We start from the raw sequence: 22,853 nt of genomic DNA, 5'->3' as shown, positions 1-22,853 counted from the left end.
TGTGCGCGTGTGTGTGTGCGTGCATGCGTGTGCGAGTGCGTGCGTGCGTGTGTGTGTGGTGTGTGTGTGTGTGTGGTGCGCGTGTGTGTGTAGCGTTGCATGCGTGGTGCGAGTGTGTTGCCGTGCTTTGTGTGTGTGTGTGTGGTGTGTGTGTTGTGTGTGTGGTGTAAATCCCACTCATGCGGAATTGGGCCCACTTGGCTTCCTGTTACCACGGAAACTCACTTTTGGCTGAAATCTATCGCGGGCCTTGTTGCACCACATTTCATTGTTTGTACACTGACCTGCCTTGCCTTTGCCTGCTGTGTGGTATGTTATGTTGTTGTGTGTCACAGTACAAGAACTGCTGGAGTTCCCTTCAAGGGTTCCGCAGTCTTGACCTGGTAATATTGACCTTCCCAAATTACCTCCGCCCCTTCTCTCCTTTCCCTACTCCCTCTCCTCCTCCCCCGTCCTTTCCTCTCCTCCCCTCATCCTCCCTCTCCCCTCCTTTCCTCTCCTCCCCCTCCTCCTCTCCCCCTCCTATCCTCTCCTCCCTCCTCTCCCCCTCTCTCTTTTCCTCTCCTCCCCTCTCCTCCTCTCCCCTCCTTTCCTTTCCTCTCTCTCACTCCCCTCTTCCTCCTCTCCTCCACTCCCACTTCTCCTCCATCTTCCCCCCTCCTTCTCCTCTCCCCTCTCCTCCTCTTTTCCTCGTCACTTCCCTCTTCCTCCTCTCCCTACCTCCTAATCCTCTCCCCCCTTCCTCTCCCCCTCCTCTCTTATTTCCTCTCCGTCTCCATCCCCCCTCTCCTCCTCTCCTCCCCCTCCTTATTCCTCTCCCCTCCCTCCTCCTCTCCTCCTCCTCTCTTTTTCCTCTCTAACTCCCCTCTCCTCCTCTCCCCCCCTCCTTCTCCCCCCTCCTCTCTTTTCCTCTCCTACCCCTCTCCTCCTCTCCCCCCTCCCTATCCTCTCCCCCCCATCCCTCTCCCCTCTCGTCTCCGCACGCCTCCTCTCAGGGTGACATATCCATCATCATGCCCACAGCACTGTAGACAGCTCTTAATAAGGAGGAATATGAGCCTCAGCTAAAGTGCTTTGTTTCATTTTGCTTGCCACACGCCAAAGGTAATGGGCTCCTCAAATATTTATAGAAGGCCTAGGTCGATGGTCCCTGCCTGTCTGCCTGAGAGAGAGAGAGAGAGAGAGAGAGAGAGAGAGAGAGAGAGAGAGAGAGAGAGAGAGAGAGAGAGAGAGAGAGAGAGAGAGAGAAGTATAGAAAGAGGAACAGGGACTCCTACCATACATCACAACACCATTCAGCCCTCAGATGTGATGCTCAAATAAGGAGCAGCATGTAAGAGAAAGCATGGAAACCTCCAGATCTCCGTCCTCATTGACAGAGCACCACGCCCCCTGAGAACCACGCCCCCTGAGAGACTAAGGTTCCCCAGCAGCTTATAATAGGATACTCAAATAAAGACAGTGGTAGAGGGAGCAACAGATCTTAAAATGGCTGCTGTATGGGAAGCTTTCTTCAGTTATATTAAGGGGAGTACTAGGATGATTTCTACTGGCAGTTACAGTACAATCTCCTCACTCCTAGCAGTGGCCACAATTACAGTACAATCTCCTCACTCCTAGCAGTGGCCACAATTACAGTACAATCTCCTCACTCCTAGTAGTGGCCACAATTACAGTACAATCTCCTCACTCCTAGCAGTGGCCCCCAATTACAGTACAATCTCCTCACTCCTAGTAGTGGCCACAATTACAGTACAATCTCCTCACTCCTAGCAGTGGCCACAATTACAGTACAATCTCCTCACTCCTAGCAGTGGCCACAATTACAGTACAATCTCCTCACTCCTAGTAGTGGCCACAATTACAGTACAATCTCCTCACTCCTAGCAGTGGCCACAATTACAGTACAATCTCCTCACTCCTAGTAGTGGCCACAATTACAGTACAATCTCCTCACTCCTAGTAGTGGCCACAATTACAGTACAATCTCCTCACTCCTAGCAGTGGCCCCAATTACAGTACAATCTCCTCACTCCTAGCAGTGGCCACAATTACAGTACAATCTCCTCACTCCTAGTAGTGGCCACAATTACAGTACAATCTCCTCACTCCTAGCAGTGGCCCCAATTACAGTACAATCTCCTCACTCCTAGCAGTGGCCACAATTACAGTACAATCTCCTCACTCCTAGCAGTGGCCACAATTACAGTACAATCTCCTCACTCCTAGTAGTGGCCACAATTACAGTACAATCTCCTCACTCCTAGCAGTGGCCACAATTACAGTACAATCTCCTCACTCCTAGCAGTGGCCACAATTACAGTACAATCTCCTCACTCCTAGCAGTGGCCACAATTACAGTACAATCTCCTCACTCCTAGCAGTGGCCACAATTACAGTACAATCTCCTCACTCCTAGCAGTGGCCACAATTACAGTACAATCTCCTCACTCCTAGCAGTGGCCACAATTACAGTACAATCTCCTCACTCCTAGCAGTGGCCCCAATTAGAGTACAATCTCCTCACTCCTAGCAGTGGCCCCAATTACAGTACAATCGCCTGACCCCCTAACGTTGGCATTCAAATGTAATCTCTTTCTGATGCGAAGGAGGAGGTGTGAAGAATGAGGAGGGGGAGATTTAGTAAGCTCTCTGTGTTGGCATGTGCTTGCGTATGTGTGTGTGTTCCTGCAGACCTCTTGCCTCATAATGTAAACAGTATTAAGCTGGTGGTGGGTATGTGTGTGTGTGGTGTGTGTGTGTGTGTTTGTGTGTCTACTGTAAACTCTTCCTCCCCCTGTTATCTCTTTCATCCTGTCTGTCTTCCTCTTTTCTTTCTGTCTCTCTCTTCCCCTCCTCTTTTAATTATTTCTCTCTCTCTCTCTTCCTCTCTTCTTTCTCTCTCTCTCTTCCTCTCCTCTTTCTATCTCTCTCTTCTGCTTCTCTCTCTATCTCTTCCTCTCCTCTTTCCATCTCTCTCTCTCTTCCTCTCCTCTTTCCATCTCTATCTCTTCCTCTCCTCTTTCCATCTCTATCTCTTCCCCTCCTCTTTCTCTCTCTCTCTTCCTCTCCTCTATCTCTTCCTCTCCTCTTTCCATCTCTCTATCTCTTCCCCTCCTCTTTCTCTCTCTCTCTTCCTCTCCTCTATCTCTTCCTCTCCTCTTTCCATCTCTCTATCTCTTCCCCTCCTCTTTCTCTCTCTCTCTTCCTCTCCTCTATCTCTTCCTCTCCTCTTTCCATCTCTCTATCTCTTCCCCTCCTCTTTCTCTCTCTCTCTTCCTCTCCTCTATCTCTTCCTCTCCTCTTTCTCTCTCTCTCTCTTCCTCTCCTCTTTCTCTCTCTCTCTCTCTTCCTCTCCTCTTTCCATCTCTATCTCTTCCCCTCCTCTTTCTCTCTCTCTCTCTTCCTCTCCTCTATCTCTTCCTCTCCTCTTTCTCTCTATCTCTTCCTCTCCTCTTTCCATCTCTCTCTCTTCCTCTCACACAATGTACCTGTAAAATACTAGTACGTTTGCTGTATTTAATTGACTCCCTTTCTGTACCATTCATGTATACTCTACTGTACTTAATAGTGGACAGTATAACACATGTTGTGAGGCAGTCAGAGGAAACAGTCTGTGGTATATCTTTATGCTGCTGATCTGATTGCAGTAATATAAAGTAGATTACACTTTCATTAAGTCCGTTTCATCATGTTTTCACTATTTATTTCCTGCGTGAGTCCCTGCTGCTCCTACTCTACACTGCTGCCTCCATATTAGATCTGCATCCCAATCCCTGTTCCCCTATGGGCCCTGTTCCCTTATGGGTCCTGTTCCCCTATGGCCCCTGTTCCACTATGGGCCCTGTTCCACTATGGGCCCTGTTCCCCTATGGGCCCTGTAGAGGTCGACCGATTAATCTAAATGGCCGATTAATTAGGGCCTGTTTGAAGTTTTCATAACAATCGGTAATTGACATTTTTGGACACCGATCATGCCCGATTACATTGCACTCCACGAGGAGACTGCGTGGCAGGCTGACTACCTGTTATGCGAGTGCAGCAAGGAGCCAAGGTAAGGTGCTAGCTAGCATTAAACGTATCTTTTAAAAAACAATACATTTTAACATAATCACTAGTTAACTACACATGGTTGATGATATTACTAGTTTATCTAGCTTGTCCTGCGTTGCATATAATCGATGCGGTGCAGGCCATATTAAACTACGGAAATGGTGTCACTTCTCTTGCGTTCATTACACGCAGAGTCAGGGTATATGCAACAGTTTGGGACGCCTGGCTCATTGCAAACTAATTTGCCAAAATGTTACGTAATTATGACATAAACATTGAAGGTTGTACAATGTAACAGCAATATCTAGACTTAGGGATGCCACCCGTTGGATAACATACGGAACGGTTCCGTATCTCACTGAAAGAATAAACGTTTAGTTTTTTGGATTTGACCATATTAATGACCGAAGGCTCATATTTCTGTGTGTTATTATGTTATAATGAAGTCTATGATTTGATATTTGATAGAGCAGTCTGACTGAGCCTTGGTAGGCAGCAGCAGGCTCCTAAGTATTCATTCAAACAGCACTTTACTGCGTTTGCCAGCAGATCTTCGCTGTGCTTCAAGCATTGAGTGTTTTTGACTTCAGGCCTATCAACTCCTGAGATTAGGCTGGTGTAACCGATGTGAAATGGCTAGCTAGTTAGCGGGGTGCGCGCTAATAGCGTTTCAATCGGTGACGTCACTCACTCTGAGACCTTGAAGTAGTTGTTCCCCTTGTTCCCGCGAGGTTTGTGGAGTGATGGGTAACGATGCTTCGAGTGTGGCCGTTGTCGATGTGTTTCTGGTTCGAGCCCAGGTAGGGGCGAGGAGAGGGACGGAAGCTATACTGTTACACTGGCAATACTAAAGTGCCTATAAGAATATCCAATAGTCAAAGGTATATGAAATCCAAATGGTATAGAGAGAAATAGTCCTATAATCCCTATAATAACTACAACCTAAATCTTCTTACCTGGGCTCCTGAGGAGAGAACACTGATACTGTCATCATGGGCTCTGAGGAGAGAGCACTGACACTCATCATGGGCTCTGAGGAGGGAGCACTGACACTCATCATGGGCTCCTCAGGAGAGAGCACTGACACTCATCATGGGCTCCTGAGGAGAGAGCACTGATACTGTCATCATGGGCTCCTGAGGAGAGAGCACTGACACTCATCATGGGCTCTGAGGAGGGAGCACTGACACTCATCATGGGCTCCTGAGGAGAGAGCACTGACACTCATCATGGGCTCTGAGGAGGGAACACGAGCAGGGGAAGTCATTATTTTCCCGCTCGTTGTCCAAAATGTCTGCTACTCCACTACTTGCATTAGTTTGGACAGTTGACAACGTTGTTTGATGTGTTCGCTTCATAGTTCATTTGAGAAGTACAAGAATTAAGTTTCCATTTCAGGAAAATAGCCAAGGCGCCGCCAAGCTAAAATCTATGATTGAAGCAAAGTAACGTTCTGAATGACCAGCCAATCAGAGCCATTTCAGATGCTGTTCTCGTGCACATTATTTCTTTATTGGCTGTTTTAAAAAATCACATTTGCATTTATTCACATGCGATTGGATAAGCTAAATATTTAATGTGCTTTGCATTGTGGGCTACTTTGTATGTGGTTTCTCTATTGTGCTGCATCATTGACAAGTTGTATACCTCCACTATAATACTTTGATACGTATCAGTGGGGATTAAGAAGTGAGTACAGACAATGACCAGTGGAAGTGGGTAGAAGACCTATAACCTCCAGTATACCACTGGGAAGTCTATACTACATCCTGTTACTGCTTACTTCCTTGTTGTTGTTGTTGTGTAAATACACTAACTGCTAAATGACTTAAATGTAAATGTAATTGTTGTTGTTATTAACCGCGGTATCTCTTCCTGTTCTGTAGATGGCGCTCCACTGAGTGAGCTGTCGTGGCCGTCGTCTCTGGCAGTGGTGGCTGTTTCCTTCTCTGGGCTCTTCACCTTCGTCTTCCTCATGCTGGCCTGCCTCTGCTGTAAGAAGGGACACATCGGGTTCAAAGTGAGATAAACTTTACTTTCTCTCTCTCTCTCTCTCTCTCTCTCTCTCTCTCTCTCTCTCTCTCTCTCTCTCTCTCTCTCTGTGTGTCTCTCTCTCTCTCTCTGTGTGTGTCTCTCTCTCTCTGTGTGTCTCTCTCTCTCTCTCTGTGTCTCTCTCTCTCTCTCTCTCCCTCTCTCTCTCTCTCTCTCTCTCTTTCTCTCTCTGTGTCTCTCTCTCTCTCTCTCTCCGTTTCTTTCTCTCTCTTTCTTTCACTCTCTCTCGGTTTTCTGTCTCTCTCTCTGTGTGTGTGTCTCTCTCTGTGTCTCTTTCTCTCTCTCTGTTTCTTTCTCTCTCTTTCTTTCACTCTCTCTCTCGGTTTTCTGTCTCTCTCTCTCTCTCTCTCTCTCTCTCTCTCTCTCTCTCTCTCTCTCTCTCTCTCTCTCTCACACACACACACAGTGTGACCACCTCTTTATAAACAATGATCCACTACATACATCATGTTACACTGCCCCCTGCTGATTAGGAAGATACATGATCCACCACTACATACATCATGTTACACTGCCCCCTGCTGATTAGGAAGAGACATGATCCACCTACATACATCATGTTACACTGCCCCCTGCTGATTAGGAAGAGACATGATCCACCACTACATACATCCTGCTACACTACCCCTGCTGATTAGGAAGAGACATGATCCAAAACTACATACATCATGTTACACTGCCCCCTACTGATTAGGAAGAAACATGATCCACCACTACATACATCATGTTACACTGCCCCCTGCTGATTAGGAAGAGACATGATCCACCACTACATACATCCTGCTATACTGCCCCCTACTGATTAGGAAGAAACATGATCCACCACTACATACATCATGTTACACTGCCCCCTGCTGATTAGGAAGAGACATGATCCACCACTACATACATCCTGCTATACTGCCCCCTACTGATTAGGAAGAGACATGATCCACCACTACATACATCATGTTACACTGCCCCCTACTGAAGGAGAGTTGAAGGAGAGGTCTTGGATAACTCTCTGGGTGGGACCCAAATAGTACTCTAATCCCTATATAATGCACTGCCCTTGTCAAAAGTAGTGCACTATATAGGGAATAGGGTGCCATTTGGCACATAGGGCCCTGGTCAAAAGTAATGCACTATATAGGGAATAGGGTGCTATTTGGGACAGAACCTAAATCAGCATAAAGGCCCCTATCACACAACAGGCTGCTTTGTGAGGGACTGGGCAGAGGGTTGTGGCTGCCAGCCTGCTCCCTGTTGTCGGTCTGTGAGGGACTGGGCAGAGGGTTGTGACTGCCAGCCTGCTCCCCTGTTGTCTGTCTGTGAGGGACTGGGCAGAGGGGTGTGGCTGCCAGCCTTCTCCCCTGTTGTCGGTCTGTGAGGGACTGGGCAGAGGGGTGTGGTTGCCAGCCTGCTCCCTGTTGCCGGTCTGTGAGGGAAGGGGCAGAGGGGTGTGGCTGCCAGCCTTCTCCCCTGTTGTCGGTCTGTGAGGGACTGGGCAGAGGGGTGTGGTTGCCAGCCTGCTCCCTGTTGCCGGTCTGTGAGGGAAGGGGCAGAGGGGTGTGGCTGCCAGCCTGCTCCCTGTTGTCTGTCTGTGAGGGAAGGGGCAAAGGGGTGTGGCTCCCGTGTTGTCTGTCTGTAAAGGTTAAGTTAAAGGTTAAGCTTTGGGATATAGTTAAAACAATAAATATTAAAAACTAGTGCCTAGCACTGGTATTGAACACACTACTTAATGGTAATATCACTCACCGTTGCACCTAGTCACCGGTTTTGACGTCATCTGCTTTCGCCCTGCTTATCTGGACAGACTTTTAATTTCGCAGTGGATCTTGGCAGCAATATTAGTTCTACCTACTCTGTCAGTTAGCATCCTCAAATCAGATCATGTCAGAGCGGCAGAGAGAGGAAGGTGGTTGTTCTGCTGCTGTGTTGGGGGTGGGCATTTAGCACCACTTCACTATTCAAATATCCAGATAGTCCCCCCCCCACATTTAAAAAAATCTTGACTCTCTTGACCAATCAGAATGACGCAAATGCTCATAGTAGAGGTAAACAATGGACAGGCTGATTTCTCCATCAGTTCCCTCATCCATCCATCCATCTATCCATCTATCTATCTATCCATCCATCTATCCATCTATCCATCCATCCATCCACCCAATATAGACTTTTAGCTGCAGGGGTTTGAATTTAGTGTTGTGCTATTTGCCAACACCATTGCTGTCATTGTTAAGCCAAACATGACAATTCATAGGGAGTTGCCAAGAGACCTAAACAGATTGGCACTCAGGTTACTTTGGTGTGGTTGTCCAGTGTCAAACTCGGGCTACTCTGGTGTGGTTGTCCAGTGTCAAACTCAGGCTACTTTGGTGTGGTTGTCCAGTGTCAAACTCAGACTACTTTGGTGTGGTTGTCCAGTATCAAACTCAGACTACTTTGGTGTGGTTGTCCAGTGTCAAACTCAGACTACTTTGGTGTGGTTGTCCAGTGTCAAACTCAGACTACTTTGGTGTGGTTGTCCAGTGTCAAACTCAGGCTACTTTGGAGTGGTTGTCCAGTGTCAAACTCAGGCTACTTTGGTGTGGTTGTCCAGTACAAACTCAGGTTACTTTGGTGTGGTTGTCCAGTACAAACTCAGACTACTTTGGTGTGGATGTCCAGTGTCAAACTCAGGCAACTTTGGTGTGGTTGTCCAGTGTCAAACTCAGGTTACTTTGGTGTGGTTGTCCAGTGTCAAACTCAGGTTACTTTGGTGTGGTAGTCCAGTGTCAAACTCAGGCTACTTTGGTGTGGTAGTCCAGTGTCAAACTCAGGCTACTTTGGTGTGGTTGTCCAGTGTCAAACTCAGGTTACTTTGGTGTGGTTGTCCAGTGTCAATCTCAGACTACTTTGGTGTGGTTGTCCAGTGTCAAACTCAGGCTACTTTGGTGTGGTTGTCCAGTGTCAAACTCAGGCTACTTTGGTGTGGTTGTCCAGTGTCAAACTCAGGCTACTTTGGTGTGGTTGTCCAGTGTCAAACTCAGGTTACTTTGGTGTGGTAGTCCAGTGTCAAACTCAGGCTACTTTGGTGTGGTAGTCCAGTGTCAAACTCAGGCTACTTTGGTGTGGTTGTCCAGTGTCAAACTCAGGTTACTTTGGTGTGGTTGTCCAGTGTCAATCTCAGACTACTTTGGTGTGGTTGTCCAGTGTCAAACTCAGGCTACTTTGGTGTGGTTGTCCAGTGTCAAACTCAGGCTACTTTGGTGTGGTTGTCCAGTGTCAAACTCAGGCTACTTTGGTGTGGTTGTCCAGTGTCAAACTCAGGCTACTTTGGTGTGGTTGTCCAGTGTCAAACTCAGGCTACTTTGGTGTGGTTGTCCAGTGTCAAACTCAGGCTACTTTGGTGTGGGTGTCCAGTGTCAAACTCAGGCTACTTTGGTGTGGTTGTCCAGTGTCAGTCAAACTCAGGCAACTTTGGTGTGGTTGTCCAGTGTCAGTCAAACTCAGGCAACTTTGGTGTGGTTGTCCAGTGTCAAATCCACAGAAGTCAATAGAACAGTGTTATGTGGTCACATCCCCCTCTGTGGTTCCCCTCCATTCACCAGAGTGTTAGCAGAGGTTTGCATTAATAGAGGTGTGTGCATTAGCATGCGACCGCTAGCCACATCGCACCACTGCACCACCAAAAGCCTTCTTTATGTCATCCTTCTTTCACTGTGACCACTCTGTGGGACGGACAGACAGACTCAGTTCTGTGGTTGGGTGTTAAGTGTTTAGAGAAAAGAGAAGAGAGGAGAGTGTACAGTGTACAGTGTTTAGTAAAGGTTATGGCCATTTCTCATTTCTAGTCTTCTCGTCCGTTCGCTCTTCTCTGTCATGTCTCCTCCATCCTCTTTCTTTCTGTCTTTCATGCTCTGCTCCTGAGATAGACAGGTGGTGTTGTGAATGAGAAGCAAAAGGGTGCTATCTCTTAATCAGTCTTATGAATCAGAACAGAGGGTTTTTTCTGTCGCAGTGAAGCATTGTCTTGCATGATTCCATTCCCCTTGTTCTCTTCACCTCTTCCCCTCCCCTCTCTTCTCCCCTCTAGATAGGTTTGTTCTGTGCTGTAGTTCATTAGGTAAATAATGGATGGCTCAGTAGTTGAGAGCAGAGCAGTATTGCCAGCCACTCTCTCCCTGTACAAACACAGTCTCTGAAGATGGATTGGCAGCGTGGTACTCTGTCGCTGCTGGAGGTGTTTAGAGTGTAAAGGGAGACTACTGTTCAGAGTGTAAAGAGACACTGGTGTTTAGAGTGTAAAGAGACACTGGTGTTCAGAGTGTAAAGAGACACTGGTGTTTAGAGTGTAAAGAGACACTGGTGTTCAGAGTGTAAAGAGACACTGGTGTTTAGAGTGTAAAGAGAGACTGGTGTTTAGAGTGTAAAGAGAGACTGGTGTTTAGAGTGTAAAGAGAGACTAGTGTTCAGAGTGTAAAGAGACACTGGTGTTTAGAGTGTAAAGAGACACTGATGTTTAGAGTGTAAAGAGACACTGGTGTTTAGAGTGTAAAGAGAGACTAGTGTTCAGAGTGTAAAGAGACACTGGTGTTTAGAGTGTAAAGAGAGACTAGTGTTCAGAGTGTAAAGAGACACTGATGTTCAGAGTGTAAGAGACACTGGTGTTCAGAGTGTAAAGAGACACTGGTGTTTAGAGTGTAAAGAGACACTGGTGTTTAGAGTGTAAAGAGACACTGGTGTTTAGAGTGTAAAGAGACACTGGTGTTTAGAGTGTAAAGAGACACTGGTGTTCAGAGTGTAAAGAGACACTGATGTTCAGAGTGTAAGAGACACTGATGTTCAGAGTGTAAGAGACACTGGTGTTCAGAGTGTAAAGAGACACTGGTGTTTAGAAGGGACAGAGGGGATGTGTTCTGTTTGTGGGCTCTGTGCAGGCCAGTCGAGTTCTTCCACACCAATCTCGACAAACCATTTCTGTATGGACCTCACTTTGTCATACTGAAACAGGAAAGGGCCTTCCCCAAACTGTTGACACAAAGTTGGAAGCACAGAATCGTCGAGAATGTCATTGTATGCTGTAGCGCCATTCTTACTTAACACTTATTTGAATTAAAACTGTATTGTTGGTTAAGGGCTTGTAAGTAAGCATTTCACTGTAAGGTCTACTACACATGTTGTATTCGGCGCATGTGACAAATACAATTTGATTTGATTTTATTAAGATTTCCCTTCCCTGGAACAAAGAGGCCTAGCCGGAACAATGAAAAACAGCCCCAGACCATTATTCCTCCTCCACCAGACTTTACAGTTGGCACTATATATTCAGGCAGGTAGCGTTCTCCTGGCATCCGACAAACCAGATTTGTCCTTCGGACTGCCAGATAGTGAAGTGTGATTCATCACTCCAAAGAACGTGTTTCCACTGCTCCAGAGGCCAATGGCAGCATGCGTTACACCACTCCAGCCGACCCTTAGCGTTGCACATGGGGATCTTAGGCTTGTGTGCGGCTGCTCTGCCACGGAAACCCATTTCATGAAGTTCCCGTTCTTGTGCTGATATTGCTTCCAAGAGGCAGTTTGGAACTCGGTAGTTAGTGTTGCAACCGAGGACGGACGATCTTTTACATGGTTCAGCACTTGGCGGTCCCGTTCTGTGAGCTTGTGTGGCCTATCACTTAGCTACATAATTCTCATCACTGGAAATAGGTGATAACACACTATCACATTTCACAATGATTTTATAACAATTACCTTCACTCCAGATCGCCAAATCAGCCAATAGATGATATGGGCATACTGGTCTATTACCTTCACTCCAGATCACCAAATCAGCCGATAGATGATATGGGCATACTGGTCTATTACCTTCACTCCAGATCACCAAATCAGCCAATAGATGACATGGGCATACTGGTCTATTACCTTCACTCCAGATCACCAAATCAGCCAATAGATGACATGGGCATACTGGTCTATTACCTTCACTCCAGATCACCAAATCAGCCAATAGATGATATGGGCATACTGGTCTATTACCTTCACTCCAGATCACCAAATCAGCCAATAGATGACATGGGCATACTGGTCTATTACCTTCACTCCAGATCACCAAATCAGCCAATAGATGATATGGGCATACTGGTCTATTACCTTCACTCCAGATCACCAAATCAGCCAATAGATGACATGGGCATACTGGTCTATTACCTTCACTCCAGATCACCAAATCAGCCAATAGATGATATGGGCATACTGGTCTATTACCTTCACTCCAGATCACCAAATCAGCCAATAGATGATATGGGCATACTGGTCTATTACCTTCACTCCAGATCACCAAATCAGCCAATAGATGACATGGGCATACTGGTCTATTACCTTCACTCCAGATCACCAAATCAGCCAATAGATGATATGGGCATACTGGTCTATTACCTTCACTCCAGATCACCAAATCAGCCAATAGATGATATGGGCATACTGGTCTAGAACACATCCATCTGTTTATATCCTCATGTATGTCTCTTAGATGTGCTCAATCTAAACAGTGGACCAAATGATTCAACTCAGTTTCTCCTTCAAGTAGCATCTCTCAGTGTGCCTGTGGGAAACATTAGAAAGGGCCATTGTTGCTATAGCTCTGGGCAGAGAGGTACTGCAAGTTGAACCCGGTGAGATAGACGCCTACATTTTACAGCTAGCTAGCTACTTCACATGCTGATATTGGCTTTGATAGTACTGTGTGCAGCTGCATTTGCTAGCTTGCTAGCCCATAGAGAGAGCATTGCATTGTGGGTTTTGTAGTCGGCTTGAGCTGCAACAGATTTCCAGAACGATTTTCACATGTTGCCACCAACCTTGTTATAATGACAAAATGAAACATTTTTTCTTCACATTTTAGTGTTATTTAACACTGTTAACCACAGGAATGAGTGATTTGTGGTGGATTATCCCTTTAATGCAGAAGGCATGAACACTCAGATGACTAAACACACTGTGTTATTGAATAACACACACACACACACACACACACACACACACACACACACACACACACACACACACACACACACACACACACACACACACACACACACACACAGGCACCCACTTTCTCTCTGTGACCCACACATGCATACAAACTCTTTCTTGTCTCTGTCTCTGTCTCTGTCTCTGTCTCTCTCTCTCTCTCTCTCTCTCTCTCTCTCTCTCTCTCTCTCTCTCTCTCTCTCTCCCTCTCTCTCCCTCTCTCTCTGCCCCCCCCCTCTCTTTCTCCATGTCACATACACACTAACCCCAGTGTCTTCTCTCCCCTCCCACCAGGAGTTTGAGAACACAGAGGGAGAGGAGTACCAGGCTGACCTGGCCTCGTCTCAGAATGGACCTGAAGTCTACATCCTCCCCCTCTCTGAGGTCTCCCTTCCCGTCTCCAAACAGCCCGGACGATCCAGTAAGATCCTAGGCTATCTATGACCCATCACCTATGACCTTTGAACTTTCACCTCTATATATCACCTATGACCCATATGGCTGTCTCTTCTCTCCTCTCCTCTCTTCTCTCCTCTTCTCTCGAGTAATTAAACGTCAAGTCTAGCCCTGGGTTAATCAGTCAAATTGCTTGATTACTCAATTGAGTGTTACTAGAGTTGTCTCAGGTCCACACTCCAGGCTGTACTAATCCAAATGGCACCCAATTCCCTACACAGTGCACAACGTTGGACCACGGGACACGGTAGTGCGTTATGGTGCCATTTGGAATGCATACGTGAACCCAGCAGGGCCATCGTCATACCCCTTCATCAGAACACCATCATACCCCTTCATCAGAACACCATCATACCCCTTCATCAGAACACCATCATACCCCATCATCAGAACATCATCAGAACACCATCATACCCTATCATCATAACATCATAGGAACATCATCATACCCTATCATCAGAACACCATCATACCCCTTCATCAGAACACCATCATACCCCATCATCAGAACATCATCAGAACACCATCATACCCTATCATCAGAACATCATCAGAACATCATCAGAACATCATCAGAACACCATCATACCCTATAATCATAACATCATCTGAAGGTCATCAGAACATCATCATACCCTATCATTAGAACATCATCATACCCTATCATCAGAACATCATCAGAACATCATCAGAACACCATCATACCCTATCATCAGAACATCATCATACCCCATCATCAGCACAACATCATACCCTATCATCATAACATCATCATACCCCATCATCAGAACATCATCAGAACATCATCATACCCCATCATCAGCACAACATCATACCCTATCATCAGAACATCATCATACCCCATCATCAGCACAACATCATACCCTATCATCATAACATCATCATATCCCATCATCAGAACATTGGCCTGCACACTGGGTTGTTAATTTGAGAGATGGTGAGAATTTCCTGACAAACAGGGACAGAGCACAGACATGCTCTCTTTTCCACTCTTCCTCCATCTCCCCTCCTCTCCCTCTTCCTCTCTCTCTCACTGTAACATCTGTCTGTTGCATAATGCAGAATGAGGCTGGCCTGCTGCAGTGCTCCGTGGCAGTTTATGTGTGTGTGTGTGTGTGTGTGTGTGTGTGTGTGTGAGAGGAATGCAAGAGAGCTGGAGCACATTGGGGAGGAAGGAAGCTATAACCCTCACACTCTCTTATTCTCTGGGCTGTCAGCTGTTTGCTATACTTCATGGTGTGTATGTGTGTGTGTGTGTGTGTGCTGTGCTCTGAATCCCAGAATGTGAGCATGAGCAGGGATTGGACAAGTCAGCGTCAGGCTAGCACCCAATTGCCTCCCTCCCTCCTGTCCTCCATAGCTACGGCCGTATGATTGGTTCAGGTGTTGCAGGGTGAGGAGAGGAGAGTGGGGAAGAGAGGAGGAGAGGAGATGGGGAGAGGGAGAGAGAGAGTGGGGGAGACAGCAGAGGACAGAGGAGAAAGGAGGGGTGGGAGAGGGGAGAGAGTATGGGAGAGAGGAGAGAACCGCGGACAGAGGAGAATGGAGGGGTGGGAGAGGGGGAGAGAGGAGAGAACAGAGGGCCGAGGAGAAAGGAGGGATGGGAGAGGGGGAGAGGACAGAGGAGAAAGGAGGGGTGGGAGAGGGGGGAGAGAAGAGAGGATAGAGGAGAAAGGAGGGGTGGGAGAGGAGGGGGGAGAGAGTGGGGGAGAGAGGAGAGGAAAGAGGAGAAAGGAGGGGTTGGAATTGTGGTTTTTTTTAAAGAGGGGGATTGATTTTGGTGATTCAATGAAAACAACTGTTGAAAAAAGGAGAGGGGAGGGGAGAGGAGGAGAGAGGAGAGGAGAGTAGGAGGGGAGAGGAGGAGGAGAGAGGAGAGGAGAGGAGGAGGGGAGAGGAGGAGGAGAGAGGAGAGGAGGAGGAGAGAAGAGAGGAGAGGAGGAGGAGAGAGGAGAGGAGAGGAGGAGAGGAGAGGAGGAGGAGAGGAGAGGAGGAGGAGAGAGAAGAGGAGAGTAGGAGGGGAGAGGAGGAGGAAAGAGGAGGAGGAGAGTAGGAGGGGAGAGGAGAGGTTCATGAGGGATTGGCTCTGGTCTGGATGCATCGTTTCCTGTTCATCTATCCTCCTCCTCCTCTTCCTCTCCACCCTCTGTTTCTCTGTGGTCCTGAATCTCAGTGCTATTGACTCTGTGCTGCTGTCTTTCAACCTCTGCAGTCAGAAACAGAAAGTCTCCCACACATGCATGCACATTATTTATACTTAATTCTCTCTCTCTGTCTCTCTTTTTTTTCTTTCTCTCTCTCTCTCTTTCTCTCTCCCTCTCTCTGTCTCTCTGTCTCTCTTTTTCTCTCTCTCTCTCTTTCTCTCTCTCTCTCTCTCTCAATTCAATTCAATTCAGTTCAATTCAAGGCTTTATTGGCATGGGAAACATATGTTGCAAGTTAAGTGAAGTAGATAATATACAAAAGTGAAATAAACAATAAAATTAACAGTAAACATTACACTCATAACACTCACAGAAGTTCCAAAAGAATAAAGGCATTACAAATGTTGGATTATGTATATATATAGTGTTGTAACGATGTACAAATGGTTAAAGTACAAAAGGGAAAATAAATACAAAATAAATATGGGTTGTATTTACAATGATGTTTGTTCTTCACTGGTTGCCCTTTTCTTGTGGCAACAGGTCACAAATCTTGCTGCTGTGATGGCACACTGTGTTATTTCACCCAGTAGATATGGGAGTTTATCAAAATCGGATTTGTTTTCAAATTCTTTGTGGATCTGTATAATCTGAAGGAAATATGTGTCTCTGATATGGTCATACATTTGGCAGGAGGTTAGGAAGTGCAGCTCAGTTTGCACCTCATTTTGTGGGCAGTGAACATAGCCTGTCTTCTCTTGAGAGCCAGGTCTGCCTGCGGTGGCCTTTCTCAATAGCAAGGCTATGCTCACTGAGTCTGTACATAGTCAAAGCTTTCCTTAAGTTTGGGTCAGTCACAGTGGTCAGGTATTCTGCCACTGTGTATTCTCTGTTTAGGGCCAAACAGCATTCTAGTTTACTCTGTTTTTGTTCATTCTTTCCAATGTGTCAAGTAATTATCTTTTTGGTTTTCTCATGATTTGGTTGGGTCTAATTGTGTTGCTGTCCTGGGGCTCTGTGGGGGTCTGTTTGTGTTTGTGAGCAGAGCCCCAGGACCAGCTTGCTTAGGGGACTCTTCTCTGGGTTCATCTCTCTGTGGGTGATGGTTTTGTAATGGAAGGTTTGGGAATTGCTTCCTTTTAGGTGGTTGTAGAATTTAACGTCTCTTTTCTGCATTTTGATAATTAGCGGGTATCGTCCTAATTCTGCTCTGTGTGCATTATTTGGTGTTTTACGTTGTACATTGAGAATATTTTGCAGAATTCTGCGTGCAGAGTCTCAATTTTGTGTTTGTCCCATTTTGTGAATTCTTGGTTGGTGAGCGGACCCCAGATCTCACAACCATAAAGGGCAATGGGTTCTATAACTGATTTAAGTATTTTTAGCCAGATCCTAATTGGTATGTTGAATTTTATTTTCCTTTTGATGGCATAGAATGCCCTTCTTGCCTTGTCTCACCATTGATCGTTCACAGCTTTGTGGAAGTTACCTGTGGCGCTGATGTTTCGGCCAAGGTATGTATCATTTTTTGTGTGCTCTAGGGCAAAGATCTCTAGATGGAATTTGTATTTGTGGTCCTGGCAACTGGACCTTTTTTGGAACACCATTAGTTTTGACTTACTGAGATTTACTGTCTGGTCCCTGGTCTGGCAGAATCTGTACAGAAGATCTAGGTGCTGCTGTAGGCCCTCCTTGGCTGGGGACAGAAGCACCTGATCATCAGCAAACAGTAGACATTTGACTTCAGATTCTAATAGGGTGAGGCCGGGTGCTGCAGACTGTTCTAGTGCTCTCGCCAATTCACTGATATATATGTTGAAGAGGGTCGGGCTTAAGCTGCATCCCTGTCTCACCCCACAGCCCTGAGGGAAGAAATGTGTGTTTTAACCACACACTTGTTGTTTGTGTACATGGATCTTATTTTTTTTAATATATTTTTTTATTTCACCTTTATTTAACCAGGTAGGCTAGTTGAGAACACCTTTATTTAACCAGGTAGGCTAGTTGAGAACAAGTTCTCATTTGCAACTGCGACCTGACCAAGATAAAGCATAGCAGTGTGAGCAGACAACAAAGAGTTACACATGGAGTAAACAATTAACAAGTCGATAACACAGTAGAAACCAAAGGGGGAGTCTATATACAATGTGTGCAAAAGGCATGAGGAGGTAGGCAAATAATTACAATTTTGCAGATTAACACTGGAGTGATGAATGATCAGATGGTCATGTACAGGTAGAGATATTGGTGTGCAAAAGAGCAGAAAAGTAAATAAATAAAAACAGTATGGGGATGAGGTAGGTGAGAAAGGGTGGGCTATTTACCAATAGACTATGTACAGCTGCAGCGATCGGTTAGCCGCTCAGATAGCTGATGTTTGAAGTTGGTGAGGGAGATAAAAGTCTCCAACTTCAGCGATTTTTGCAATTCGTTCCAGTCACAGGCAGCAGAGTACTGGAACGAAAGGCGGCCAAATGAGGTGTTGGCTTTAGGGATGATCAGTGAGATACACCTGCTGGAGCGCGTGCTACGGATGGGTGTTGCCATCGTGACCAGTGTGCTGAGATAAGGCGGAGCTTTACCTAGCATGGACTTGTAGATGACCTGGAGCCAGTGGGTCTGGCGACGAATATGTAGCGAGGGCCAGCCGACTAGAGCATACAAGTCGCAGTGGTGGGTGGTATAAGGTGCTTTAGTGACGAAACGGATGGCACTGTGATAGACTGCATCCAGTTTGCTGAGTAGAGTGTTGGAAGCCATTTTGTAGATGACATCGCCGAAGTCGAGGATCGGTAGGATAGTCAGTTTTACTAGGGTAAGCTTGGCGGCGTGAGTGAAGGAGGCTTTGTTGCGGAATAGAAAGCCGACTCTTGATTTGATTTTCGATTGGAGATGTTTGATATGAGTCTGGAAGGAGAGTTTGCAGTCTAGCCAGACACCTAGGTACTTATAGACGTCCACATATTCTAGGTCGGAACCATCCAGGGTGGTGATGCTAGTCGGGCATGCGGGTGCAGGCAGCGACCGGTTGAAAAGCATGCATTTGGTTTCACTACCGTTTAAGAGCAGTTGGAGGCCACGGAAGGAGTGTTGTATGGCATTGAAGCTTGTTTGGAGGGTAGATAGCACAGTGTCCAAAGACGGGCCGAAGGTATATAGAATGGTGTCGTCTGCGTAGAGGTGGATCAGGGAATCGCCCGCAGCAAGAGCAACATCATTGATATACACAGAGAAAAGAGTCGGCCCGAGAATTGAACCCTGTGGCACCCCCATAGAGACTGCCAGAGGACCAGACAGCATGCCCTCCGATTTGACGCACTGAACTCTGTCTGCAAAGTAATTGGTGAACCAGGCAAGGCAGTCATCCGAAAAACCGATGCTCCTGAGTCTGCCGATAAGAATATGGTGATTGACAGAGTCGAAAGCCTTGGCAAGGTCGATGAAGACGGCTGCACAGTACTGTCTTTTATCGATGGCGGTTATGATATCGTTGAGTACCTTGAGTGTGGCTGAGGTGCACCCGTGACCGGCTCGGAAACCAGATTGCACAGCGGAGAAGGTGCGGTGGGATTCGAGATGGTCAGTGACCTGTTTGTTGACTTGGCTTTCGAAGACCTTAGATAGGCAGGGCAGGATGGATATAGGTCTGTAACAGTTTGGGTCCAGGGTGTCTCCCCCTTTGAAGAGGGGGATGACTGCGGCAGCTTTCCAATCCTTGGGGATCTCAGACGATATGAAAGAGAGGTTGAACAGGCTGGTAATAGGGGTTGCGACAATGGTGGCAGATAGTTTCAGAAATAGAGGGTCCAGATTGTCAAGCCCAGCTGATTTGTACGGGTCCAGGTTTTGCAGCTCTTTCAGAACATCTGCTATCTGGATTTGGTTAAAGGAGAACCTGGAGAGGCTTGGGCGAGGAGCTGCGGGGGGGGGCGGAGCTGTTGGCCGAGGTTGAAGTAGCCAGGCGGAAGGCATGGCCAGCCGTTGAGAAATGCTTATTGAAGTTTTCGATAATCATGGATTTATCAGTGGTGACCGTGTTACCTAGCCTCAGTGCAGTGGGCAGCTGGGAGGAGGTGCTCTTGTTCTCCATGGACTTCACGGTGTCCCAGAACTTTTTGGAGTTGGAGCTACAGGATGCAAACTTCTGCCTGAAGAAGCTGGCCTTAGCTTTCCTGACTGACTGCGTGAATTGGTTCCGGACTTCCCTGAACAGTTGCATATCACGGGGACTTTTCGATGCTATTGCAGTCCGCCACAGGATGTTTTTGTGCTGGTCGAGGGCAGTCAGGTCTGGGGTGAACCAAGGGCTGTATCTGTTCTTAGTTCTGCATTTTTTGAACGGAGCATGCTTATCTAAAATGGTGAGGAAGTTACTTTTAAAGAATGACCAGGCATCCTCAACTGACGGGATGAGGTCGATGTCCTTCCAGGATACCCGGGCCAGGTCGATTAGAAAGGCCTGCTCACAGAAGTGTTTTAGGGAGCGTTTTGACAGTGATGAGGGGTGGTCGTTTGACTGCGGCTCCGTAGCGGATACAGGCAATGAGGCAGTGATCGCTGAGATCCTGGTTGAAGACAGCGGAGGTGTATTTGGAGGGCCAGTTGGTCAGGATGACGTCTATGAGGGTGCCCTTGTTTACAGAGTTAGGGTTGTACCTGGTGGGGTTCCTTGATGATTTGTGTGAGATTGAGGGCATCTAGCTTAGATTGTAGGACTGGCGAGGTGTTAAGCATATCCCAGTTTAGGTCACCTAACAGAACAAACTCTGAAGCTAGATGGGGGGCGATCAATTCACAAATGGTGTCCAGGGCACAGCTGAGAGCTGAGGGGGGTCGGTAGCAGGCGGCAACCGTGAGAGACTTATTTCTGGAGAGAGTAATTTTCAAAATTAGTAGTTCGAACTGTTTGGGTATGGACCTGGAAAGTATGACATTACTTTGCAGGCTATCTCTGCAGTAAACTGCAACTCCGCCCCCTTTGGCAGTTCTATCTTGACGGAAGATGTTATAGTTGTTATAGTTATAATGTTGTATGTTTTTCTTCCAACACCACTTTCCGTTCATTTGTATAGCAGACCCTCATGTCAGTTTGTATAACAGACCCTCATGTCAAATTGAGTCTAGTGCTTTTTTTTAAATCAACAAAACATGAGAAGACTTTGCCTCATTTTTTGCTTTTTTGTTTCTGTTTCTGTTTCTGTTTTCTGTTTCTCTCTCTCTCTCTCCAGTCCTCTCTTTCCCTTTCTCTCCAGTCCTCTCTTTCCCTTTCTCGCCAGTCCTCTCTTTCCCTCTCTCTCTCTCTCTCTCTCTCTCTCTCTCTCTCTCTCTCTCTCTCTCTCTCTCTCTCTCTCTCTCTCTCTCTCTCTCTCTCTCTCTCTCTCTCTCTCTCTCTCTCTCTCTCTCTCTCTCTCTCTCTTCTCTCTCTCTCTCTCTCTCTCTCTCTCTCTCTCTCTCTCTCTCTCTCTCTCTCTCTCTCTCTCTCTCTCTCCTCTCCCTCCCTCCCTCCCTCCCTCCCTCCCTCCTCTCATAGAAGAAGGCCTACTCTCATAAGCTGAAGTAAATTGACAGTAGAAGTAATGATGTCTGTATGGAATACATCTGCTTCCCAAATGGCCCCCTATTCCCTACATTGTGCACTACTTCTGACCAGAGCACTATGGTCCCTGGTCTAAAGTAAAATCATGTTTTTTTGGCCACATACACATATTTAGCAGATGTTATTGTGGGTGTAGTGAAATACTTGTGTAGTGCACTATATAGCGAACAGGGTGCCATTTGGGATGTATACTGTTTATAAAGGTCAAGCCAGCTATAAGTCTGACAGGATCATCCTTATTCTATAGAACATTGTTCATCAGGCATTTCAAAAGAACTTTAACCATACATATTTACTACATACAATACACACATAGCTACTGTCCTCACACACTGTTACACATAGCTACTGTCCTCACACACTGTTACACATAGCTCCTGTCCTCACACACTGTTACACATAGCTCCTGTCCTCACACACTGTTACACATAGCTCCTGTCCTCACACACTGTTACACATAGCTACTGTCCTCACACACTGTTACACATAGCTCCTGTCATCACACACTGTTACACATAGCTCCTGTCCTCACACACTGTTACACATAGCTACTGTCCTCACACACTGTTACACAGAGCTCCTGTCCTCACACACTGTTACACATAGCTACTGTCCTCACACACTGTTACACATAGCTCCTGTCCTCACACACTGTTACACATAGCTCCTGTCCTCACACACTGTTACACATAGCTCCTGTCCTCACACACTGTTACACATAGCTCCTGTCCTCACACACTGTTACACATAGCTACTGTCCTCACACACTGTTACACATAGCTCCTGTCCTCACACACTGTTACACATAGCTACTGTCCTCACACACTGTTACACATAGCTCCTGTCCTCACACACTGTTACACATAGCTCCTGTCCTCACACACTGTTACACAGAGCTCCTGTCCTCACACACTGTTACACAGAGCTCCTGTCCTCACACACTGTTACACATGGCTCCTGTCCTCACACACTGTTACACAGAGCTCCTGTCCTCACACACTGTTACACATGGCTCCTGTCCTCACACACTGTTACACATGGCTCCTGTCCTCACACACTGTTACACATAGCTACTGTCCTCACACACTGTTACACATGGCTCCTGTCCTCACACACTGTTACACATGTCACCACACCACACCACACCAAGAGACATGTCACCACACCAAGAGACATGTCACCACACCAAGAGACATGTCACCACACCAAGAGACATGTCACCACACCAAGAGACATGTCACCACACCAAGAGACTTGTCACCACACCAAGAGACTTGTCACCACACTACACCAAGAAACATGTCACCACACAAAGAGACATGTCACCACACTACACCAAGAGACATGTCACCACACCACACCAAGAGACATGTCACCACACCAAGAGACATGTCACCACACCAAGAGACATGTCACCACACCAAGAGACATGTCACCACACCAAGAGACATGTCACCACACCAAGAGACATGTCACCACACTACACCAAGAGACATGTCACCACACTACACCAAGAGACATGTCACCACACCAAG

The 22,853-nt window shown here is 46.7% G+C and overlaps 1 protein-coding gene across 1 annotated transcript in view; it reads left to right on the top strand.

Moving 5' to 3' along the window:
* The window catches only part of LOC116359940 (serine/threonine-protein kinase LMTK1), a 74,016-nt gene that overhangs the window by 15,628 nt on the left and 35,535 nt on the right, over positions 1-22,853 (top strand). The window contains exons 2-3 of the mRNA XM_031814055.1: positions 5,940-6,073; positions 13,396-13,522. Of these exons, the coding sequence (XP_031669915.1) occupies positions 5,940-6,073; positions 13,396-13,522 (261 nt within the window). The remainder of the gene's footprint in view (positions 1-5,939; positions 6,074-13,395; positions 13,523-22,853) is intronic.

This window comes from Oncorhynchus kisutch, unplaced genomic scaffold (genome assembly GCF_002021735.2).
Source record: "Oncorhynchus kisutch isolate 150728-3 unplaced genomic scaffold, Okis_V2 Okis06b-Okis10b_hom, whole genome shotgun sequence".
Classification (NCBI taxonomy): domain Eukaryota; kingdom Metazoa; phylum Chordata; class Actinopteri; order Salmoniformes; family Salmonidae; genus Oncorhynchus; species Oncorhynchus kisutch.
The sequence above is the reverse complement of the archived record's forward strand: the minus strand, read 5'-3'. Positions and strand labels throughout refer to the sequence as shown.